Source organism: Channa argus, chromosome 14 (genome assembly GCF_033026475.1).
Source record: "Channa argus isolate prfri chromosome 14, Channa argus male v1.0, whole genome shotgun sequence".
Classification (NCBI taxonomy): Eukaryota; Metazoa; Chordata; class Actinopteri; order Anabantiformes; family Channidae; genus Channa; species Channa argus.
The window spans coordinates 3,897,782-3,924,686 of NC_090210.1; the positions used below are offsets into that span (position 1 = coordinate 3,897,782).

At 38.9% G+C, this 26,905-nt stretch overlaps 1 protein-coding gene across 3 annotated transcripts; it reads right to left on the minus strand.

The window, feature by feature from the left end:
* Positions 1-681: 681 nt before the first annotated feature.
* On the minus strand, positions 682-23,696 carry LOC137098439 (5'-AMP-activated protein kinase subunit gamma-2-like). Of its 3 annotated transcripts, XM_067474671.1 has the most exons (15): positions 23,393-23,696; positions 20,052-20,313; positions 12,033-12,259; positions 9,891-9,942; positions 8,633-8,739; positions 7,859-7,940; positions 6,863-6,921; positions 6,730-6,775; positions 6,601-6,655; positions 6,382-6,508; positions 4,696-4,861; positions 4,543-4,580; positions 4,264-4,410; positions 4,079-4,172; positions 682-2,116 (listed from the first exon to the last, which is right to left on the minus strand). In XM_067474671.1, exons 1-15 carry the CDS (start codon positions 23,474-23,476, stop codon positions 2,088-2,090), a joined length of 1,575 nt encoding a protein of 524 aa, XP_067330772.1. In that variant the 5' UTR covers positions 23,477-23,696; the 3' UTR covers positions 682-2,087. The 3 variants fall into 3 exon arrangements, with proteins under 3 accessions (XP_067330772.1, XP_067330773.1, XP_067330774.1); XM_067474672.1 differs by lacking the exons at positions 20,052-20,313; positions 23,393-23,696 and adding an exon at positions 16,832-17,545; XM_067474673.1 differs by lacking the exons at positions 12,033-12,259; positions 20,052-20,313; positions 23,393-23,696 and adding an exon at positions 10,436-10,459.
* Between the last annotated feature and the right edge of the window lie 3,209 nt (positions 23,697-26,905).

Sequence of the window (26,905 nt, forward strand, 5' to 3'; positions counted from 1 at the left end):
AGCCTGCATATTCATGTTGATTTATTTTGTGCTCAGACTGGAAACAAAACACAAATGGTAAGAAGAATCTCGATCAAGAGGCTAAAGAATATTCAACTTTGTCAGTTGGAGAGAAACAGTGAAGAAAACAGTGAATTCAATCTTATTGGTTTTACAAGAAAAAAAAGACAGTGGTTGCAGATTGATGTTCGGTGGTTTAATTCATATTCTCTGTTCTACAACCGCTCGCTTCAGCGCTTCTGTTTACACCATGAATGTAAGGGGATGTGAAAAAAATGCTGGGTAGTTCAGCTAACCTGAAAATACTTAAATTACTTGATATAGAAGCAGCCAACTCATGTGAGGCTACGCTTTACTACAGTTAAAGCCACAATAACCAGTAACCACCACAAGCAGGCTGCAGACGACACCTTCCAGTTTCACACCACCCTCAGGTGTTTAAACACTGTGCTGCTGCTGAGGGTTAACAAGGCAAAAGCCAAAAATAAAGTAAGGAAAGCTTAACATCCAGGGTCACTTTGTTCTTTTTCATCCACATATCACGAATCCAGCACAACTAATCTCCCTAAGACCCCTCATGTATTGAAACGGGTACATCAGATCAGAATTACAATCCAGGGTTTGCTAAATACTGCATGTGTATACAGAATGTGGAAACGCAGTAGAAACAAGGCTTCAAAGTACATTCAGTGTCCTTTTATTTTTTCCACAGCCAGAAAATTAGAAAAAGTAAAACAAAAAAAAAACATTCATACTGCTGAAGTGTCATTTTTCATGCTTGCACATTTACAGTACGTGTTGATCTGATACGAAGTTTATTGGAACTGGACATATTGCCACAGTATATTTACAAAAATATATTGCCACAATATATTTACAAAAATATATTGCCACAATATATTTACAAAAATTTACATTAAAACTGCAGTCTCTTTGTACACGTTTACACATTCATAAAAATAAAGCTTTCTGTGACATTTCCCAAAAACTATCCTATTTACAGTCAGAGATGGAGATGAGTCCTGTAGAGCTACAGCTGAGATAACCGAGTTGTTTTGAAGGCTTTTGAGTATCAGATTATCTGAAGCGTCAAAGCCACTGGAATTACATGTAAAAAAAAAAAAAAAAAAAAAAAAAAAAGTTTTTTAAAAAGACCTTTTCCCTCTTCTCATACCATCACAAAAAGAATTCTTACTCTTGCTCAGCGAATTATTTGTGCCAAAATGAGTTCGATTTTATTTCGTATCTGATTTTAAGATTTCTACTTATATGTAATTCTGGACAAAGTTTGACATAATTTGAAATTTACTAACAAAACTAAATGAAGAAGAATCACTTGAAATACAAGTAGAAGGCATGATTTGCAGACTACTTTAATATTACAGTCAGACCTCCATTTCTTTAAAATTCCAAATATTAGCACTGCTCTGAGAACAAGTAGTCAAAATACAGAAATACAAATTTAAACTGGTGTGTGCAGGGCAAACAAAAGGCACAAATAAACACTGGACATTAAGTGCTCCAACATGACAATAGCAAACTGTATGTTAACACTTAAATTGGCCACATCGCGGTGAAGTATATTTTTGATACATTAACATTAACTTGCATCAGTCAATGTTCATCTTTTCTACAGGAAATACTGATAAATGCCCAGCTTTCCTGGAGGTGATAACATTTGGGAAATGGGACTAAAAATCAACTGATGAGAGCAGCATGATCATTACAACAACAACAACCACCCAAAATGCCGAAGCCCAAACTCATCAAACTGCTTCATTTTCCTGTGTTTCCTGTGCGTGTTTGTGTGTATATAGATATACATGTAAATTATCCAGTATGTGTGTACATTAACATCAGTGTTTAATAAACTAAACAAAAACCTATTTAGAAAATCAATTCTCAGTGCAGGAACTACACTTCACTCAGCTGTCTAGCTCTTTGGTTTCCAAGCCTCTGTAGTGCATCAGTTGCAGGCGTCTCCTGGACCTTCGACCGGTTCTGGATGCCTCACACTCCCTATCTCCACCTTCAAACTAATTTACTGCCACCACGTCTCCACTTTAGCTGATGCCTCCACTCTCTTACTAAGTCAGGTTCTCTTCCTTACAGGTATCTGTGGAGGGGAAGAAAAGCAACAAATTGGGACTCAGTATGGAAATAAATGTACTGAAACATGAAAAGGACTAATAATTGTGTAGAACACAACCTCGTCAATGAGCAATTACACTGCAGGACTAATGGAAAAAACTATTCATACCTTCAAAACCAGACAAAATTCTAAACCCATTTTCACATGTTGACTGTAGCATTTTTTAATAGATCAATGTTTCTACTTTGCACAGTTACCCTGTTTCTGTGAGGATGCAGAAATAAGAAATAAAAGCAGAAGTAAGAATAATTAGCTCGCTTTTTTTTTTTTTTTTTATGTGTGTATAACATGGGGACATGTCAATGTCTAAACTAAGCTTCCTCTTTTCAAAAACATCATTTCTCTTTCTTTTTGAAGCAGTCAATGACTTCCCCACTGGACGTTGTGTAGAACCTTTGAGAAGCTGCAGTGCAGGCTTAGTTTCACAAAAACTCGAGTTGTATGAATAGAGATTTATGCATGGTGATAAACAGGTCAGTAAATCTTAGGTTGAATAATATAACGTGCTAAGCTTTCAATGCTTGCATCTTATGTTATCTTTATAGAAGTGTAATGATTGGAATTAGCCTGATCCCACCACATCATGTAAAACTGATATCACTAAGACTATGCAACCATTTGTCATTTGCCTTCACATAGTGATTTATCAAAGCTTACTACTCAGAAAGACGTACTGTAAATTAATATGTAATCGTCAGCATGGGGCACATTATGCCTCATTGAATAATGAAATCTTGTGCTCAGGCAGTTTTATTTTGGTTCACATTTACATGAGAATCACAGGTTAATGTGGTTACACCTGTGTAAATTAAAAGTCTGGGAAACGGGTTATAAGGTTGGTAGGTGTTATGGCAAAGCAGAAGACAAACCAATTCCAACTCATGATTTACTTACACTAACACTGATAGAGATTTTATTTAATGATTTGCCCTAAATTGAAGCTAGCGTTACACCAAGTTCTCAGATTATATTTTGGTTTTGGGCTTTTTATTTAAATTCTGCCATTAACTGCTGGATATGCAGAGGTCACAATTGTGCTGCTTGAGGTGCAATCTTGGATTGGGTTTATCAAGTATTTTAAATTTGTAAGTCTTTTTCATCACAAATATCCTCATTAGTTGTGAGATGTTTCACCAGGTGGCTTTTAGAGTTACACGTTATGTTTATTCTTTTGTTGCCCTTTTTCCAAGTTTTTGTAAATGTGTTGCTGGCATGGAGTTCAAAATGAGCATATACTATAAACACTCAAATTACTCAGTTTAACCATTTGATAATTTGCCTCTTCACGATTTCTATTCAAATCAATCCAAATGATTTTCAAATGATTGCATTGTTTTGTTTTTAATTTGCATTCTTTGCACAGCTCAATATGGATCCACAAAAAGCTTCATACTACTGCACATGTATGCAGACACACTCCCTGACTTGTCAACAAACTTTGAAGTGTTTGGCCGGGGAGGGGGGCTGTTTGGGGGGAAAATCAATGGAGATCCCCTTTAACCCACTTGGAAAATGTCAATGTTTACTCCTGGGCTGGATGAGAGCAAACTGTTTCCCTTGATGACAGATTGATCTATCCAACTTTGAACTTAATATTTACATTTTTCCCCCCCTCATATACTATTTAGCAAATCTATATCAAAACTAAACTACCATACATCTGCAAATATATTTCAGTGTATTATGTCAAGCTTGTTTTGAACTAGTGGCATGTTTTAACTCTTTATTCTGCCACAAGATTCCACACAACACCGCATCCAATAGAACAAGTGGGATGTTGGACAGGCACAATGCCTCTTTCCAGCCAGTCGTGAGCCAAACGGGTGTGTTCCCTACCTGGGGCAGGGTTATAGGGCAGGTGGGGAGAGAGAGCTCAGGTTCCAGGACAGAAGGGGAGTTGGGGCTAGCAATGCTGAGCATCTATACCTGCAGGGCTGAGCACCAGGGCCTGGAGGATGTCCGACAGGGAGATGATGCCTTCTATGCTGGAGCGCTCATCCACTACCACGAGTCGATGCACCTGACATTAAAACACACACACACCCGACCATAAAAATAGTATAAAACGTAAATGTCTTTGAGAATAGACTGTGTGCAAATGTCAGTCTCACCTCAGCTTTCACTATTCTGTCCACAATGGTCTCCATCGTTTCCATTTTATGGCACTTCACGACTCCTTCAAAGTACTGAGAGCGATGTTTCAGAGCCTGGGTCACTGTAATGTCTAGGTTATTATATGTCTTCTCAGCAGCCAGGTTCTACACACACACACACACACACACACACACACACACACACACACCGATTTAACGTATAAACGCCAGACACTACATCACAGACCAACTTTAAATATTTGGCATTAAATCTGAATTCTACAAATCCTCATTTACAATCACGTCAAACTTGGAGTAAATATCCACAACTTTGCCTGAAAAAAAGAAAAGAAACAGTAAGTAACAGTAAATATATACAGATAGCTAGATAGATATAGAGTGTATGTGTTTATACATGTATACTTCTAATACTGGATGTTGTTAGCTTACCAGAGTCATCTACCACAGGCAAAGCAGACACTCGTTTCTCCACAAAGATTTTGAGTGCTTTGATGATAGGCGTGTCCGGGTGGATGAAAGCAATGTCATGGTATGTACCAATACCCAGCTCTGCAAGAGTCTGCTTCATGAAAGCTGGTTTCGGTATTTCACACATCTGCAACACACACACGCACAATGGAGACACATTCAATCAGATCACTCTCCATCAAATTCATCATAGTTTCTTAATTGCCACACACACAGTGTGCCACACACACTCACCACTGGGGGAAGTAGAGGGGGAAAAAAAGAGGCAAAGTTCCAGTAGAAGTAATCAAATTTTCTGGCTTTCTGCATAAATTAAAATTTGATCTGATCTTCACCAAAGTCACAAATATTAATAAACTAAATATTTCTAAGCCAATTAAACATAAACTCATGATGTTTCGTGTCTATATTTAAACACACCCATTGGTAATCCTGGTATGTAATTAATGACACTAAAAATCGAGGTGTGGTTTAAAACTACCGATTGTAAAAACAGTCAAACGTTGTCAGTGTGTTAGTCACAAGCAGCGTCAGCCAATGTTAGTACCCAGAGACCTACAATCAAGAATTGTTGATTTGTTGATTTGCAACTGTAAAGGGTTAAGTAACCAAACACTTAATCATTATTGTCTATAAATGGAGCTAACTTTGTACTGTGGCTACTCTCCATTTAAGTGGGTGGCCAGGACCTCTTCAAAAGGCAGAACACAGATGACCAAGTAAGTTGAAAAAATAAAAAATAAAATAAAAATAATAATAATAAAAAAAGCCCCAGCTAAAGACTTGAAAGATTTATTGGAATTTGTTCATGGGTTCATGATTCAACCATGGGCAAAATATTGAGCAGGCAGAATATCCATGGCAGAAAGCCACAGAAGAAGCCATTCCTTACCAAAACCAACGCTGCAGCATGTCTGGAGTTTGCCAAAGACCACTTTGATACTGTAAGTTTGAGAAGTGCACAGTGCAATATGTATGGCATAAAAAGAGAACCACACACCAACATAAAAATATCATACCAACAGTTAAGCACAGTGGAGGGAGCAATATGATTTAGAGACACTTTGCTGCCTCTGAAAGTTTACCATGGTCTCTTACATAATAATGTCCGGGTGGCTCTGTCCACTAGCAGCAGAAGCTGATTGATGCAGCAGGACAAAGATGCTAAACACTGAATTAAATCCACCTTTTGAAGTGGCACAGTCAGAGCACAGACCTCAACCCAACAGTGATGCTGTGGAATGACCTCAAAAGAGCCGCTCACCAGATATCTTAAGAATATTGCTGACCTGAAGTAGTACTGTAAGGAACATTTGTCCATAATTCCTCCCAGACATAGTACAGGTCTAATCCCCAGCTACAGGAAGTACTTGCTTAAGGTTATTGCTGGGTTCAACCAGTTACTAAAACACTGTTGCCATTACCTTTTCTACCATCACCGTGCATGTTTAATGGGTGTGTTTAATAAAAGACATGAAAGACCGTGACTGTTTTACCAGCTTAGAAATACAGTTTTTGTTGATATTTTTGAATAGAAGGTCAGATCGCAATTCACGACCAATTTATGCAGAAAACCAGTAAATGACATAATAATAACAATAAACATCATATCACTCAACATGTGATGTGGGGTTAAAATTCACTCACAAAGAGTTGGAGGAACTTGAGGATCCTCTTGTGTGTGAGAATATAAAGTGCATTCCCTGTAACAGGGTCGATGACAGGCAGGCGGTGAATTTTGTTTCTGATGAGGGTGTAGACTGCATCAAATAAGCTGCAAACAACAAGCACAATCACGAGAAGCACAACGAAATCTGACAAATAAGAACCAAAACCTAAAGAACTATTTAGAGTAAGGTGATGTACCTTGCATCAGGTGATATGTTGACCAGAGGTTTAAATGTTGCTTGAAGGTAAACCTCTATGTATCAACAAATAATATATTAAAGAACAGTTAAAACACAAAAACATAATAGCTTTAAAGATGATACTTACCTCTCCATGTCTCAAGCTTATGTTCTTCTAATTCATAAATTTGCACCTGAAATAACAACAAGAATATATATAGGCTTAAAAGAAATCTTCAATGATAAGTGTCATGCAAACAATACCTGTCAAAGAGACCTACCAAAGGCGACTTATAGTATCTGTGCAGTATTATGATGAAATCTGTGATAGTCAGCATTCCTGCAAGAAAACAAGCAGCACAACACACTGAATCAATGAACATTTAGAGAACTGACTGCAGGCTCTGTGTGACTAGGTAGAAAAGAGTGAATACAAGGGTGTGGTTCAAAGAGCACATCACTGCCTCACCACTGCTTTCTCCTGCTGATTTGACATTCATTATTTATCACGGGCTCACAAAGCAGCACAACAAAGCCTGTTCACCTATTGGTTTGGCTTTTGATGCTGCGTCAATAACAGGTTTGCATTTCTAAAAGTCTAAAGTCAGTTTTTTGTTGCTGTTGAATATTATATGTGACCTGTCTGAGCCCATATTAGTACAGAAGGGGGTCCTTGTGGTGCTTAATGGTTTATGACAGCTCAAAACAGCACCATGCTCCAGTAGCCGTGACCATGGGCCACTGTGCTCATTTAGCTCCACAGCAAGGACAGAAATGCAGCAGATTAAAAAGTTATAGCGTTATCTTTAATATGGACATGGTATACAAAGTGTATAGAAGCCTTCCTTTCTTCTTGGTGATACTTTGTAATGACTGAAGAACTTTTTTCTCTTACTTCGAACACAATGTATGTATGTATTACATGCTTAAGTTTGACCTGAACAGTAACAAAAAACTTTGACTTTGTTTTGTGCTTCAGTGTTATGCACGACACATTTCAGAATTGGTGGATTTTTCCTCACTTTGATTTTGCATGTACAAGGTTCATAAGCCTATAATTCTCATAAGCAGATAGATGGAATCTTTCAGATTTTGGTAAATTACTGTACTTTGTTGCTTGTATGTGTCGTTACAGAAGCTTACAACCTATCAGCAGTTAACTGGAGATATTAAAAACAAGAATACAACAATGTTCTTGCAGACCTAATAATTTAAGCATCTAACAGGAGCAGACATAAACAAGGTCATGACGTCTGAAAAGGTTTTGTGGTTCTTACCTACGAAGCTCTGCTTTTCTGTGTCCCATAGTGGGGCAGCTCGTACACCGTTGGCTACCAAGGCAAAGAACGCTTTCTTAACCTGTGAAGTAACAGTGGAAAAGTAATATTTTGTTAAATTATAAAAGACTTTGAAAAATACTAGAGCTGAAAGGTTCATCAGCAAAAACATTTCATTCACCACACAAGAACACAAGTGGCTCCTTAAAGGCAAAAAACTGCTGCCCTGTTTGTTTAATATGCATTTAAGTTGAACATAAATTGTTTGTCATCTTGGGCTCTGCAAACCTGTAATGGAAATTCTTCTGAACAAGTACAACACTGTTGCTGTCAGATTTTTATGAGTAGACAAACTTTTTACAAAATTTTGCCTAAACTTCTGATGACTGTGTTGGTTTAAGTATTTCCACTTCTTTTTAATAAGGGCTCTTAACTCCTAGTTTCTATGAATTGAGTAGTTGAAGATCTACTCATCAAAGAGGTCAGACCTTCCCAGGATTACTGTTTAACAATTTTATGACAATTTCATTAACCATCTTAAGGAAATTGCTCTGAGGCAAAAATATCCTGCTTATTTTACTAAACATTACCTTAGGATTAGCATCTCTTTCAGGTATCAAGCCCTAAGCAACCATAAAAACAAGATTCTTCTGCAGGAAAAGAGGTATGACTCAATCTAATAGTGTAACAATTCTAATGAACTCACAGCCGTTTGTCATGCATATTCAATGTTATTACAAAGAACAGAGAGGCAAACAGACAGTCAGTACTGACTTGAAGTGCTGTGTCGAACACAACCAGTTTGGAGCTTGTGGGGACAATATCGTAGCACTTGTGGGATTTCATAAAGCGCATGTAAATATCACTCTCAGGTTCAGCAACTGTAAGAAAAGAAAAAGCAGGAATATACTTTTAGAGGAAGGATAAATCTCCCAGGGAATACATAATGACAGACTGGAAACAAAACACACTCAGGGCCTAAACAACCATTATGGGCCTGGACCACTTTGTGGCTCGATCTTACTGATAATTACACTCTGCTTTAAGCACCAACAAGCACAGACACAGTGGAAAAACAAAGACAGCAAAGATGTTTCCCCACATATATGGTGATGAAAAAGTGAGCAAATGAATCTGTATGTTGACTGGCAGAAAAGTAAATGAAGGTTTAGGCAATTCATCACAGGAAATTATGACAACAATTGTTCCAACTATGTGAGGATTTGCCACTGTACTGCTGTTTGGAAATACATTATTAGATACACCAAGCAAAAACTAAGTCAGTCTAAAACAAAAGTTCTAATACATTAAATCTTTATGAAAATGAGAATGTTCTTTTTTAATTACACGATCATTTTGTTGTGCTCTTGACAATGTGCTATACTAATATGTGCCTCTATTGCTTGGTAGCTCAATGGGTAGAGTTCCAGGACAGAATGCAGAAGCTGTGGGACCAAATCCCAGCCTATCCACCAGGTGTGTCCCTGAGTGAGACGCCAAGGTCCCCACTCAGATTTGTTATTACCCTCATCATTGCCCTTACAGGAACTAAATTAAACTGGCATGACATTTTTATATATATATTTACAGACAAAATCAAGAGTCCTTTCCCACTATTTTGGAAACATTCAATTACCATGGCAGAAATAAGCCGCTTGAGTAATGAGTCATTTACATAAAGCAGTGTTTGTGCAACAAACCGCTTAGTCGAAATCCTGTGAAGGGAATTCCATCAATTCTGACACATTACAGAGCGGATGAATAGCTGGATCTCTGTGGACCAAAGCGGCGCTGCTTCCATGACAATGCAATGAAAGTACAGTATTTACAGATTTATCTTTACCTAATATTTTGGATTTAGTAAAACACGTGGAATAAGCCTGGTAAACAACCAAGAACATAAAAGGAAAACTCCTAATATTCTGCAGACAAAATGCTTGGAAACTCACGATATCACCTCTAACATATGAAGCTCGACATAATTGCGTTGAATGTAGTGACAGAGAGCAGCGGGTCAGCGGTCTCATCTTACCGTCATCATCTAGTTCAAGTTTCTCCAGCATGCCTTCGAAAAAGCCGTAGACCTGTGAAAGGGAGAAAAGACAGACGTTTGCAGTAGCGAGCGCACCAAATCTTCACAACGCACAACGATGAGCCACAAAACTTTGCGTAAATTGTGAGTGAGCAGCAGGGTGAAGCGAATTTTCCCCAGCGGCCCCAGCAGACTGTGATCACACCCCGTGTGGTGCGCAGACACCACAACGACTCACACACACATGACGTGCGCCACCGGTGTTTTACCGATTGCATAAAACTCCTCCTCCTCCGCTCATTTCACAAACGTAGCGTAATAAAACCTCGCGCTTTGTAGCTACAACTTCATTGGCACATTTTATTAGACAACGGACACCCCTCAAAACTCCGAGTGGAACAGTCCTGATTCATTTGCTGCAGTAGGGGGAACCAATGCCTGTACGCTGCTCGAGCAGCCACTTCACACACGCACGAGCACTAATCCCACTACAGTTTTCAGCTGGTCTCATTCTTAAAGCCTTTATTTTGCAAGTCAACACTTACCACGGGAAAAGTCTCTCACATGAAACGGGGGGTAAAAAGCAGGAAGCTGCACGCGTTGAGGACACACCCTCCGTGCACAGCAACATAGGCTTCACCATATTAGGAAATCCCTTACGTTGCTTAGCAGCAAGAAGCTGGGGATGCCTTGTCACTTCATTAGAGTTCTTTTTGCCTGACAAAATGAGAATCATGGCGGAGATATTCGAAAACAACTCTGGCAAGAAGTGCAGCAGGAGAAAATAAAATGCAAAATGTGCTTTTTGCCTATCACACGTAACACAGGTGAGCTCACAGCATGAAATGTGCCTTGTCATGCTGAGGCATTAGCCTATGCAAAGGGTGCTTGTTGATACAAGATTTCCCCTGGTCCCTATAATCCAGTATATCCTGCAGCAATATGAGAACAGCTTTATTCCTGCTCTGGGATGTTTAACAGTCCCCAGCGTCACCCTGCAATGGTGACACAGCACTTTTCTCACCAGAAACTACTCCTGCACTTTCATAAATCTCCACCTGCTGCATCACAGCAGATACGCAGCCTGCTCTGCCATTACAGCAAACTCCAGGGAAGCAGATAAACAGAAAACCCGTTCAACTCATCACTCTTCAGCCGCAATCATGAATCCTTCAATGTTGATATTAACAGTAGACAACTAAGGTGATGAAATATTGATTTGCCTCCTTTGGCTAGAGCCCACAGTCACTCACAGCAGACAGACTAAGATAGACTTTCACCCAACTATTCATTTAATCAGTACAAGTCATAAAGTAATTTCTCACTAGCTGCAGGGAATCTGGTATCACACCTTGACTCAAACTGTCTGATTCCAGACAAACCTGTGACATGTACAAAATTATTCTCAGCTGCTTTATAGCAGAAGACAATTTTGCAGCAGCTATCCTGACATCAAACACAGTTTCAGATATTGTTTCAATCCTGGAACAATATTTACACATTCATTTGGCCACTGATGCTCAGAGCAAATAGTGCAAACAGTGCTGTTGACACACTCTGCATGTTCAAGCATTAGCTTGATCTAAAGAGATTTGCATCATCCTTGCTTTCTCTTCACCAAAGTCAAAGCAAACCCTTATGACTCAGAGAGAAGTGGAATGACTCCTGCACTCAAGGCTTGTAAGGGCACTTTTGTGCAGCTACACAGGAAAATACAAATTAGTTTCAACATCTATGACCCATGAAATTTAATTGGTGCTTCCAGAAAATAGGGTGAAGAAACTGCATTTTACCTGACAATTCTGAGTAAAAGCAACAAATATATCACCTATTCTACAAATTCACACACAGGCCCCAGGGAACTTCAGTCATTACTTGTGAAATTCACACCGCTCCTGAAAGTACCAACTTGGTGAAGTTTAAAACAGTTGCACTTGCTCATGGAAAATCTTCACATCACATTTATTTTGAAGTACTAATAGTCCTCAGTGTTGCAAGAACTAGCACACAGATCTTCATCATAGTTAGAGCCATATGAATTAATTGTTCTGTCACTGCTTGTGAGCTCTGAACTGTTATAGACACACATGCATTTTTGAACAGGATAACATCTTTTAAAAATATTTGTGCGGCATGACTCACTTGTTGTGAGGTAGAATAAGATGACACAGGACTTGAGTAAGGGATAGGAGGTTTAGCAGAAGGGAGGCTGAGGCGTTGTCCTGTGTCTGGAGGTGTGGAAAGGGACCGGGATCGGAGGCTTGGCTCCAGGTGTTCCAGACTGGGGCCACTCTGCGGTATGTCCTGGGTGAAAACAGGTTGGCTGGATGCCTGGGTAGGGGTAGTTGGTGGTGTGGAGATTCCAGAGGCTGTGGAGCAATTGTTAATTTAGTTAGTTTATTTTGTTTATCAGAGAACGTACCATTTAAGAGTCTCTTTTTCAAGAAAGTCCTGGCAAAGAAAGTAGAAACGATCCAATACTTAGAAGTGATAACTTAACAATATCAATCCATACATACATTTGTAGCGACACAAAGACATAATATGGTATCACTCTTGACTTAGTTGGCAGGACTGAGGTGCTACAACTGTGTTTGCTGCAGATACCATGAATGAGAAAGAATGCATATCTGATCCATTAAGGACTGAGAAAGTCCTTACTACTGACAAACCGATACCACAGAGAAATTCACAGCCAGGGACACCGGATTTCCTTCTATATTTTATTTTATTTTATTTTTATACAAACTTGGGAGAAGTCAAGGGTCTAGTTTGTCACGTCCTCAAAACAAACATTTAATATTAAAAATGAACATTTTGTTAACATTTTTTGTTTGTACTGTGGTGCTGTTATAACAAGTTTATAAAGTTTTGATCTATCCAGTATGGATGAAAAGTTCTCATATATTAAAATCTGAAATTGCTATATTCCTAAAGTACATTTTTATCAATTAGGAGTAAAACCCACATGCAAGCTGGACTGTGTTGTCAAAATTATTTTTTGGGTAATGAAGCTCCATATATACAGAACATTTTAAAATCATAATGATGTTTACAAATCTTCACTAATTATTAATAATATTAATAATGAGCAAACACACTGTAAGAGAAGAGCTGTTTAAATCCTTCAGGTGTTATTTCTAGTGTTGAACTGCTTTACTTTATAAATGCTAACTGTACTGTAATGTTCCATAACAATTACTATAACATTTGCAGTAGTTTTCTGGGATCCATATGGTTAAAGAAAAGAAGCACGGAAATTGTTTGCCGAGTTTGGAACAAAACAGGTTTTTGTCTTTTTAAACAAAATGAGAAAAGAAAGACAAGTTTCATATCCTTAACAGAGAGAAGCTCAGTAGGAGGACATTTGTAAGGAAAGCTGCAACATGATGTGTCCACAGAAATAAATAGTTAAAAACAGCTTGGATCCACTCTTCCTGTGAGTTTTATAAGACCTTTTTGAAGTCAGAACATCCTGCCTAAGATTTGTCCAGCTACACACATTTTAAAAAATGGGTTTTGATTTTAACCACCCATGGTTCAGTCCCACAAGTGTTTTCACTTATTCTGTCTGATTAGAACTTCTAAACACGGTGCAGCAAACCATATACAGCACAACCCCACCCATCTTCAACCAGAGCTGATGTCTAATTAGACTAAATTGCAAACACCTGTGTGTGCAAAGCCTCTCATTTTTGGTAGTGGGCCTTATTCTTGTTTCTGTCCCTGGCATACTAGTTTTTTTTAACATCCGTACCTTAAATTAGATCTTAAACTACATGATGCCACAGACTTCTTTGGCATTCAGGAAGAGGTGTGTTTAATCCCAAAGAGTATCTCTCTGACCCTCATTAGATATTTCAAATTGTAGATCTTAAATATCACTGAAGCAAATCACAAGACGACACAAAAGCGTATTAAATTAAATCTTGATCAGTTTAAAAAATGCATTATGGTAATAAAGTTATTGATTTTATTTAACGGCTAACTCTAGCCTAGAAACATTGCCATGGCATATTCATTGATAATGTAAACATGATATGATAGAAATTATGGATTAATATTCGTGTTCTTGGTATCCCTCCACAGTGTTACACCGAACTCCATATAATAGTCAGGTGTTAGTGACACAGCTCCTCCAAATGTGTCAGAGTGTCTGTCACATGATGCAGCTCACATGCTCTTTCACATCAGGCGTCATAATGTTACACAGGGTGATGTGCGTCACTCATGCTGCCATAGCTCCAACCTGCTGACATATTTCTGAGGCCAGACAATGAGTGACATGGATGATGTGGACCAAATGGTGCATCTTGCAAAGTCTCCACCATGAGACTTCAAGGTGTCTTTTATCACGTCCACATATTCAACATTGGTGTGACAGTGAAGCATGACTGTATAAATGTCACATTTACTGGAGTCAACTGGCCAGAATGAAAATACATGTATTTTTGACTGTCACTTGATTGCTAATTGGATGTGCACATTCACAATTAAGCCACGACACAACTCTTCATGTTAATCTCTATGTACAGTAGGAGGCGGTTGTAGCTCAGTTGGTAAAGGCACGCGTCCATGGACCACAGGTTCAGTGTTTCGATCCCCAGTCCTGGCTATAAGTCTAAGTTGCTCTGGCCAAGCCACTGAATCCCCAACAGCCCATTCCCCTCCCCAGCTGTGCAGTACCGGTCCAAGCCCGGTAGTAACAGCCATCAACAGTAATTGGGGAGGGTTTGCCTAAAAACTGTGTCAAATCAACATGTGGACAATGATCCGCTGTGGTGACCCTGAACTCACGGGATAAGCTGAAACGACCAAAAAAACAAAAAAACAATCTCTATGTACAGTAATTTTATCATATATCTTGTGTAACCAACTTTGAGAAAGAGGTTTTAAAAAGACATGAGGGCCAGTATGTACAGCGTAGTGTTTTTGCCATTCTATCCAAGTACACTCTACACTATCTCTTGACATTTAATTGGTGTGTACCGGGCCTCTTTAGTGTGCCCTGCTTCCGCTGTGAGCCTTCTTATTTTAGCCACGCTGTTGTGGCACATTCCACAGGAGGAGATAACAGTGGGGCTTGGGACCTCTCTTCAGGCTATTACCACAACCCAGGAAAGAGGAACTAGATGCTTTGCTGTAAGTAGTCCAGGCCATCTAAATTTGCACATAAACAAAAGTATGCAGCACTCTACGTATGTATTATTTTAACATGAAGTTATCTACGAAAAATACTTTATACTGACTAATTGCACAAACAGAAAGACACAGCTCCTCTGTGGACACAGAGAGAAAAAAGCAACATCACAGCTGCTGTGAACTCCAACAGCAATGCAACAATTTATTAAACAATTAATTTAACTCATTTTGCACGAAAAGATGCCAAACATTCCCATGTTCTTCTCAGATGCAAGGATTTGCTGCACATATTCTTGTATGATAATAGAGTTAAATTCTTTGGGTAAACAAAACAATTCTTTAAAAAAATAAAAAATAAAAAATTTCAGTATTCTAATAATGAAACAATTACTTTACATATAATATGAATTATCTTAACAGAATATCTGTAATGTGGTCAGTTATTAGAGGTCTAAAAAAAGGTAATGTCTCCTGTTTGGACTGACGCAATATTGGCCAAAGCTGTGTTACTGCAACACCTTTAAAAGCAGATCCTCTCAGTGTGGGTGCCCCGTGAGCAGGAGGGTGTTTTCACTCATGTGGGGCTACGCTGACTATAAGAGAAACATGAGCCCTATTGGTTGACGTCAGAGCAGTAGTGAGGCAACTATAGGCTCAGTGGACACACTTCTCTAGCCAGACATGTAACATGATGAATCACAACTATGAATGGCTATGTTTATATAGGCACACTGGTTAAAACTGGTGAGTAGGCTGTGAAGTAAGGGGTGATATAAACACTCAGGAACCCCAATTAGAAAAAAGGGTTTTGAAATAATAAATAAATAATAACATCAGTTTTTAGCTTTAACTTATACAGTCACAGCTGTATGAACTTACATAACTATGCATGCACTCTATGGAGGTGAGACTGCCTCTAGAACAGGAGCTGTGAAGTGTTTGGCTTTCAAGCATTATGATTTAATACTTTACAATACATGTATTAAGTCTGCATGGTTATTTCATGGGCATTTCATTTACACTGTTCATGCCCTCCTTTCTATAATAAAAATCTGAAAGAATATTTAGTGACAAGAGATAGCTGCCAAACATAAGCACAAGCAGATTCTGTGGGAATTGTTGGGCCATTTTATAATAAAGTTTCCAAATGATGAGCTATTCTGAATTGACTTCATTTGAATAAAGGAACAAACTAATGCTCCGAAAGGACTGTTTCAAGTAGAGTGGCTGTAAATGACTCTACTAAAATTAGTTACATACTACAGAATAAAATAAAATGCATTTTTTTCTGTTTCCTTTTTTTTCAAGGCACTGCATTATGTAACCAGATTCTGGTTAACAGTTACAGATATCAATAAAACTTAAAATCATGACGGAGCCAAATTTTCACCTTTTTAACTTTTTATGGAAGGTTTTGACCAAGATATATTAATAATTTTTACACTTTTTCGATCCTTTGTTTAAATTGAAGATTTCTATTAATATGTTTGAATGAGTCATATAAAATCCTTAGTAGTATAAGACTGTGCCTTTTGTTTTTTTGTCACATTTGTTCCATTTTGTTTTTCTAATTTTAGGTGTATTTTATGTGAAAACAATTTCAAAGCCAAGCATGCACTAAAGCATTAAATCCAGTTGAAAGTAAAACTAGCACATTAAAGGTCTAGAAATTACAGTTTGTTTTGTTTGAGTGTAAACAAAACGCCTGAAACATCTGAAGATCACTGGAAGTGGAGGAACATGCAGGACATTTTCAAGATAAAGGTCTAACGTAGTAAATGAAGAGCACAGCACATTACCAGATAGATACGATGCCTCGGACTGATGCCTCCCTCCTAGCTCATCTTGCTCCTTCCGTTTCTTGCTCCTCCTCAGGCTGCCAAACCTCTTCATGGAACACAGCAAGTTATGGGTTCAAAACTAAATCTGAGCATGACCATACGGATCACGGTAGGGGTACAGAAACAGCTCAAAATGAGAGTCACTCCATTTGTAGGTGAACATATTTGTAGGAAAATAAAGGTGGAAAAAGTAGATCCAACTGGTGACAGAAAGTTGCTTAGTTTGTCTTTAAAGGAGGATGTTGCCTTTAGTCGATGGATCAAGAAATGCTGTATATTTAGTGGTCTTCTTTTGACTTTGGTGAAGGATTTGGCTATTCAGTTACATTGTCGATTCCACCTTTTCTTGGGAGCAGCACTACTACAAATAGCAGATGACAACCAAAGCAAGTCTCCGGTACTGGCTAAGCTTGTATATCCAGGAAAAAAATTCCTCCAGGGACACAGAGCACAGGGCTAGCAAGAAGGCAACACTGCTGTGTTTCCTTCTAAATATGTTGGCAAAGATTACACAGTATAAAAAGCTGTAAATTCCACACGGCTTCAACTGACAAATGTCCCTCTTGGTTAGTGATGCAAATACCAGGTCTGTCCCAATAACAACTGGGACAGACCAGCCGTGTCAGCGCTGCACACTGTCAGGTGCAGCTGTGGGTGGTGTCTCTTTAATATAGCAGGAATGGCAGCAGCCTGTAAAAGGAGGCCAGTCTGTGAAGGAGGCACCACCGATAGGCTCAGGCTACGCATCAACTACCCCCCTCTTCCACTCCCCTCCCTTCTGACACAGTGCAAATTCAGCACAAGCCTATCTGACAAACACACTCATTTTTTTCAGATTTTCTTTTCTTTTTTTTTTTTTTTCCCAGTTAAAGGGATTGCAAATGAAGACATTCAGAAAGACAGTTCAGCTGGGATTCCTGCAGTACGACCATTTGTGTAGCTAGCTGTCTGTAACCTTTGGGGGCCTGACCTTTAAGACTGCGAAGACTAGTTCCCCTCAGCTGACAGGGGGACATCCCATGTTCTGTCAGCTGATCAGACGCCTTCCATTCAATAGCACCATCCTAACTTATCCTTAACACCTGGTCCACTCAATATTTGCTGCCCACATATGTTACAGCATATCCAGTACAGATCTCAATTAATGTGTTATGCAAAGTCTTCACTTTGTTCAGTGGTCCCAAGGTCAATATGAGTTTAGGGGCTAAAATCAAATCCCTCCCCTCTAACGTCCTATGATAATAGAACATTTTTTTCACAATCCTTGTAAAAGTTATTCACTTCAGTTTGTTTTGAAGGTTGCTAAGTTTCAGGTCCCTGAGGATTTACATACTTTTTAGGTTACAAAAACACATCTGTATCCAAGGTGCACGTTGTTAAGCTCTTCTTTAGCTTAAATTAACCACTCAAAAATAATAAATACAAATAGTCCTGTCCTTGTAAGGTCTGCGTTTTGTAAATTTGGTCAGTAAAACTAACCAGTTCCTGTATTTACTGACAACATACAATGCACAGTAGCAACAGGGAGAGTGAGAGAGAGTCTGGTCACTTCCAGATAAGGGTATGAAAGCAGTACAGTTGTCTTCAGCTGTGAGAGACTGACAATGTCCAGGCAATGAGAAAATACATTTTTAGACCAGGTGGAAATGGAAACTCATTCTGATCATATTAGAAGTAAAAATAATACAACAGCGCCGGGGACAAATTAGTCAACCGATAAACAATTACAAAAAGTATAGAAAATGTGATTGTCAAGAACACACAAAATTCCCCCCTAAACACATTTATGTATGCATCAATGTTCAAAACGTTGCATGTTATGAAAACATTACCCCCTTATGGACACTAGTTTGAAAGTCAAATCCTTCAGCACACCCTTGTGGTGAAAGTAGGGTGTCTACAAAAACATCTTATTACAACAGGAAAGCCAGGGGGCTCACTCGAAAAGGAGAAGAAGAATGCTTTGTTGCATAATCATTGGCCATGATTCTCTTAAAGCCACATCATTAGTCATAATCAATGGGAGGATGTTATGTCTCAAAGCACATCAGATATTAGTCATTCTGAGCAGCTTGCATGAGAGTGCGGCAGTTAGTGTGTCTTGGTGGGTTTCAGTTTGGTTACATTTAATAACAATCTCTGAAGGAAGCAGCATGCCGACTCCTGAGGCCTGGCCCTCACAAAGCTGTTCCACCAACTACTGCCAAACTGACCCTGAGCAAGGACACAGAGAAGAATGGGTACATGTAGGAGCCAAAACATATGAGTCATCTTTGTGCCATGTAATCCTTCCAGCAGAGATGTTTCCATGCTAAACAGGGTGGTTTTGGTTATGTAATAATCAGACATCTAAATACACTGAGACATGAGAAATGAAAATCTGCGCCATAGGTCTGTCCTTCATAAAGCAAGGCCTTGTTCTACCTAGGCTGTCATTTCACCTTCACTTCACATATTTGTAGCACCATTATGAGTTTTAATAGCCGTATGGTGACTGCACTATGGCTGACAGCCCAACCTGTAATGTAATCTGACAAACTGGGTCTACAATGAAATGCTCAATGATAGAAATTCTCCCTTCTCTTTGATTCAATATAATAAGTCAAGTCATATCCTTTTCCTAGAGAATGGTGTTGACATCAATAATGATAGTGACAGAACATGGCTCTCCTTTCTCATTTGTCTGATAGGGCTGCTGACTGTGTTGGCCTGCAGGGCACCACTAAGGAAAGGAGAGGAGGAAAAACACGCGTAAACCCCTGCTTCTATTTTCTTACTGACACAGTAATATGCAATGTGTGTGTCTGAGAAAATGCTGCATGTCATGTTTTTAAGACTATTACAACAAGTGTCTGAACTCATGAACTCAATCTCACAAACACAGGATCCTCTGTGTGGCTTACCTCGTACATGCAGCAGGAAACGCAAACAAGCTTTTGTGTCTTACTTCCTTCAAGTGTTTTCTTCCTAGATCTTTGCTTTTGCACAAAGTAATATCAGTATTGAGATGCATTATCACCCAAAAAGACTGTGAATCACAATTTTCCTAAATGAGGTTAATACAACTTTTTATACAGCTGTGGTTAATGCACTGACTGACAGTTACCATTTCAGTTTCCATTAAAACAACATTCATCGTGAACAGGCAGTCATCACCATGCTAGCTTTTAAGACTCACCTCTCCTGCTTCTGGAGAAGATTTTAAGGCTGGCAGGTGAAGAGTTGGATGCAGAGCGGAAGATACCACTAAAGCCTAGGCGGCGGGGGGACTTGGGTGGTGAATCCTGGTGGGAGGGATAGGGGAAGATCGTTTTGGGTGAACCTGAGCTTGTCTTCGATTGCACTGGAGCAGACCGGGGACAAGGGGGCAGCGTGGCACTGGCAGGGCTCCTCGCAGACGATCCTCTAGTGGTGCTGGGTGCACTGATACAACCCTCTGTCTGAGAGAAAATAGGGGGGGCAGATATTTCAGATAATTTCTTGCATTTTTATAGTTTATGTACAATGTGTTCCCAAATTAATGCATGATATATATGAACCAGAACAAATGGCTATGCTAAAAGTGCAAATGTAGAGATGAGATTCATTGTGTAATGACAGCTGCTGACTGCGCATTTTCTGAATGCCTGGTATTCTGCTCGCTTCTCCTTTTCTTGTTTTTGTAGTTAGCCACACTAAAACACTTATCTCATAAACAGCGGTATGCAGTGCTGTCAGAGTTCACTTGTTTAAAGTCATATTGCATCCAGCTAATATCCAACAGTATAGAAAAATGCAAAGCTACTAAAATACCACAGCTCAAACTATTTTATAAAAACACTGAAAAAAATCCAGTGTGTCTCCATCTTCATTTAAGACACAATGTCCTGCTATGCAGCATCTTAGTAGGACTCCATAGTTAATGGCCTCATTCTCCATGGAACTTTTTAAACAGGAACATAAGGTTAGTCTCAGACAATCACAGCCTTTCTTAGCCAAACAATACTGACAATGTTTTTCATTCACTTTCTATGTTTATCAGTCAGTCTTTGCAAGGTCAATATCATGTAAACAGTCTGGAAAATCTTCTCTATTCACTGTAGAGACACCAAAACTAGACACGAGAGACGTGGCAGCCAATCTAGCTGAAGACACAGAGAGCCTCCTCCCAACACTGACTGATGCCTGCTCTGGATGTGCAAACAACAAATAGTTTAACTATTTGTGAGCTCCAACTCAGTGATGCATAATCATTTGCAGTGATTTTTAACTCGGATGGATTGTACTGTATTTACTGAAAACAGTCAAATGTGACAGTATTTTGGCAACATTTTGGCAAAAAATATTCTGTATAGTAGCTACTCTACTGAAACGGAGAAGTTGCATGATGATATAAAGTGCAAAAATAACCACTGCAGCTCTGTAGGACGTAAAATGCACAAATGAAGACACAAAGCAACTCAATCTAAAAATGTTTTGTCTGCTTTTCTTAACAAGGGCTCAGAATGTTATTTGCTTAAGGCTGGCCTTACTCCATACGCACATTTCTGTTTAAACCAATCGTGTGACGAATCTGAGGGAGCAAGAGCACACACCCATCTCTCCTGTTTGCCAACAACTTTAACTCCGTCATTGTGCAAGAGCTTGTTAAGGCAAGCGAACCAGCTATTAGCATTTTGTCTTGTTATAAATCAACTTTTTTAAAACGCAAGCCAATGCAGGTTTCTATTAACATTCTACAAATATTACTGAGATAAGACTGAAATATATATTTTGACTTGATACGAGCTAATGGTCAGGAATTATTCCCAATTAATTGTATTTGTGCAGACAGTAGAAAGACGATACTTTCTGTTAGAGAAATCAATTTCCTGTATGTGATCTTGCTACGCCTGGACACAGTGGGCGTAATGTTACTGTAAGCCAGTGAGTGTTGGCAGAATAGGAGAGATGGCCTTGTGATGGTAATATTTTGCTGTCCCAAATCCCTGTCTGAATCTGTTCAAAGCCAAACAAACAAGTGCCAAAGAGACAAAATAAATCACGTGTAAAGAAAAAGCAAGCTTTGAGAAAACAAACAATTGGCAAGGAAATGAAAAATAACCACAAAAAAATAAAAAATAAAAATCATTCATCAAAAATTTGTTCTGCATCATGTGAACGCCACTTTCGGTTGAGCGACTCCTTTCCACTTGTGTGGAAGTAAATCCACCAAAGTCCTGCACATAAGAGAGACCAGGATTCCAAGGATAGCGCTAAATTCTAGGACATACAACAGAAAAACAAAGTGGCATGTCATAACAGGTCGAGTTGATATCTCCTTTTCTTGCTAAATGCTGCTTTTGCAAAACAATGTAGCTTTTTTTTCCATTTGAGTAAAAATGAACTACGTTAACACCCACGACTCCGGGCTGACACGCTCAAAAAGAAGATAAACATGTTTTGCCACCGTGGAAAACAATCTTTCCCCCATACCAAAGATTGGGCTTCAGACAAGAGATGCCATGCTTGATGTGACAGAAAGTATGCAGATGTAATTAGGTAACAATATAAATATGTTGTGATACCTTTAATGGAGCTATATCAAAACTCAACACTTTTCCAATAAATACACCTGCACTAGAGAATCTTAAAAACTCTGGCACAATACATTTCTGTAGAGTCAATTTCACAAAATGCCAAATTATAATATGCCAGTCCATAAAGCATCTTTTTTACCCTGCTGCTATAGTAACATGCAGTTATTAGTGTTACAAGACCAACTGGTTGTTAGCAAAGTCTGCTCTGGTATTAATGAGCAGTTTGATAAAGCATTAAGGCCTCATTCAACTCAATGTATACGGTTTTGTAAAACTGGTAGCAAAGGTAAATAAAATCCCAGTCAGAAATTCTCCAGGCTACTTAATTAAAGTTAAGTAAGCAAAAGCCTTCATGGTGACTACAGTGAATCATGAATTAGATTGGTTTCCTTATTTTATATTTATTGTCAGAAAATATTTAATCGCAGCTCCTCATATCATAGAGTCTCCTGTTTTTAAGCACTTGTGTAACTTTGCAGCGTTTACTCTATGGTTTTTGTGGAGCTGGTGGGACAAAACGAGACGACCTCATCTTGGATTTTGGAAAACGTGATGGAGCTTTTTCCTTTTGAATCACTAGTTCCTGATTTTACACATCAAAACGACGAAAATACACGTGAGTTGCAGTGCTCGCGGGGTGGAGCTGGCTTGGACATTGCCGATGAAAATTCTTGACGTTAGGGGAGAATCTGTCCAAAATAAATCCCCAACAGTGCAAAGAGCCAAGTGTTTGTGGCGTTAGCGAGCATGTTTTTAGGTGGCAGTCGCACCAGACTGATTGCAAAGTCGTGATGCAGGACAGCTGTCAATCATGCGCGCGCTTCAACGTCGCGAGCCCAGGCGAAGATGCAATAAAAACGGCTAAAATTCCGCTCCTAATTTAACTAAAACTTAAAGAAGAAGTCTTTTTTTTCTCCCGTTACAGTAAGAAGCAAAATTAGTTGATACTTCACCGACTCACTGGCATGTTAATCCGCAGACTTCTCCTCTTCTTTGGCATTTTCTTTGAGCTCTCCTTGCTGGACTCCATCACCGTGCTTCCCATTTTTTTCTCCAAAGGAGCGTGAAGTGTGCAAACTACCTGCCGACCCGCGACTGCACACCATCAACTGCCGCCTCCACCTCCACTACGGCTGCCCCCTCTACCTACTACGACAACACTGGTGCTGCCTCATCCACCAGGAAGTAGGCTCGGCCTTGGTGAAAAAGACGCAGGGCACTCGTCTGTTTACAGGTGTTATGTCACACTTTGCTCTCCCTAGAAATGCGTGTCCACCGTCTCGCGACAGAGAGGAAATAAAATAGCCGACTTCATCGTATGTTGGGAGTTTTGCTAAAATCAGGCTTTATTTTTTTTTTTAAATAATTTTGACTATCATTTTTAATTCCACAATTCCTTAAGACGACATATTTATCCTTATTAAAAAAAGGCAATTTTCTTGGTGTGTGGCGCATTTCCTTGCAACGTTACGTCGAAGGAAGAAGAAAAAAAAAGTTACAGAGTGAGGAAAACATGTTTTTGAAGGAGAAGCACCAGGCAGGGTTGATGTACATAGAAGCTTCACCAACAGATGTCACTGTTAGTCATATATTTTCTTTTAGCTTGAATAACTTTATGCATTAAGATTGAGAAAACAAATTAAGACAGGGTTGGAATAATTGTTCATATTAAATTTTGCATTAAATAGTCAAGCTTAATTGAATCGTGTGGGTACTGGTGTAGACTTTAGGCTTTTTATAAAACAAGGTGACAATGAGAATAGAGCAATACAAAATGACCCAAAACAGCTCCTTTATTAGTTTAACTCAGACAAAAAGGAGGTAAAAGCATTTAAAGGTCGAGTAGTTATTGGATTTTTTTAAAAAACACATGAGGAACTGGGGTTGGTACGTTTGCTGAGGGTAGAGAGAAGGGCCAGTGATTAAGACATATACACTAGTTTATTGATTGAGCTTAGAGCTCATTAGTTTTGCAGAGTGTAATATTCTTTAGTAGTACGAGTAGTGAAATCTCTTTCTCTTCCTCTAGTTTTTCTTTATATGTCAATACTTTGAAGTATACACATATAACTGGAATAATTGGATTCAGCTGGTTTTCTAAATGTTTTGTTTTAATTCATCAGTATTAGAGATACCTTGAGGAAATATTGTGGCTAAACTGATCACGTTATGTTCAAATTAAGTAACAAGGAAACATTACTAGAGGTGACTGACAGAAAATCAATATGCAATACTTTTGATAATAATTTATATTTAAACATGTCTTTAAAGCCAGAACACCAAAAAAATGTTTCCCTTTTGCTGATTTTCTAAGTTTTGTGTGTAGTGATTATCCAAACGACACTGAAGCGTCGGCGCGTGTACCAAGCACATAAAGCGAAACCCTGTATCGTTGTGTGTATCGCTTTGAGAAAAAATCACGTGACCTAAACAGCTGCTGTGTCGTACGGAAGTGAAGCGTCAAACTGTGTTTATCGGGAAGCGCTACTTTTGACTGTTCTCGTGTTGAAAAGAGGGGAGGAGACTTAGTTTGGCTGTTGTTTGTATTAGTTTCGTCATTACCCACTGATATTATGGAACCATCGATATCAATATTCTCCAGTCTGCGATCATTTTGATCTCATAGGGCCAAATAAGGTAAATGTTTTCCTTTCCTGTTCCCAATTTTGCTCAGTTTTCATTTAAGTTAATTATGTTAAAATTCCTTTAAATAAAAGAATCTTTTTTTCACATGAATTAATTTTAATAAAATGTGGGCTCTGCTCCACAGAGCTGTCTTACATAAACAGGAGAAATCCCCCTACGAACTTGCTTTAAAAATTGTATATACTCTGGCCTCATCTGTACTTTGTGGAAGTTTTTTACAATGCAGGAGAACTGGTCTCAAAGAGACAAAATCGCCTTGGCCCCAAAATGCTACAAAAACTTCTCTTTCTTAATAAAAAAAAATGTGTAAACGCTGCCTTTACCCCTCACATAAGTACACAGGAACTTTTCATAAACGACTAACAAAGATTTCATTTTGATTTCACGTTTTTCATTTATACTTAAGATTTTTGTACATCCTACGTTTGACAAACTATTAGTCATTATTTTGGTTATGTTCAAACTAACCGCAATACATCCATTTCGCTTTCATTCAGTTAGCACTTTATTATCAGCTGGTTATGTAAACATGACCATTCGTCCACATGTCAGCAGGGATGAACCAATGTTTTTTGTACAAACCCAGTTCCAAAAAAAAACTTGGCACACTGTACATATTGTGAATAAAAAGGAATGCAATAATTTACAAATCTCATAAACTTATATTTTATTCAGAATACAACATAGATGACATATCAAATGTTTAAACTGAGAAAATGTATAATTTTAAGGGAAAAATACAAGTTGATTTTAAATTTCATGGCATCAACACATCTCAAAAACGTTGGGACAAGGCCATGTTTACCACTGTGTGGCGTCCCCTCTTCTTTTTATAACAGTCTGCAAACGTCTGGGGACTGAGGAGACAAGTTGCTCAAGTTTAGGAACAGGAATGTTGTCCCATTCTTGTCTAATTCTTGTCTGGCTTCTAACTGTCTTAAGTCTCCTTTGTCGTATCCTCCTCTTTATGATGCGCCAAATGTTTTCTATGGGTGAAAGATCTGGACGTCAGGCTGGTCATTTCAATACCCGCATCTTTCTTCTACGCAGCCATGATGCTGTAATTGATGCAGTATGTGGTCTGGTATCGTCATGTTGGAAAATGCAACGTCTTCCCTGAAAGAGACTGTCTGGATGAGAGCATATGTTGTTCTAGAACTTGGATATACTGTACCTTTCAGCGTTGATGGGGCCTTTCCAGATGTGGAAGCTGCCCATGCCACACGCACTCATGCAACCCCATACCCTCAGAGATGCAGGCTTCTGAACTGAGCGCTGATAACAACTTGGGTTGTCCTCGTCCTCTTTAGTCCGGATGACATGCCGTCCCGGTTTTCCAAAAATTGCTTTGTCTGACCAAAGAACAGTTTTCCACTTTAAAACAGTCCATTTTAAATGAGCCTTGGCCCAGAGAAAACGCCTGCACTTCTGGATCATGTTTAGATATGGCTTCTTTTTGGACCTATAGAGTTTTAGCCGGCAACGGCAAATGGCACGGTGGATTGTGTTCACCGACAATGTTTTCTGAAAGTATTCCTGAGCCCATGTTGTGATTTCCATTACAGTAGCATTCCTGTATGTGATGCAGTGCCGTCTAAGGGCCGGAAGATCCAATATGCATCCAATATGGTTTTCGGGCTTTGACCCTTACGCATAGAGATTGTTCCAGATTCTCGGAATCTTTGGATGATAATATGCACTGTAGATGATGATAACATCAAACTCTTTGCAATTTTTCTCTGAGAAACTCCTTTCTGATATTGCTCCACTATTTTTCGCCACAGCATTGGGGGAATTGGTGATCTTCTGCCAATCTTGACTTCTGAGA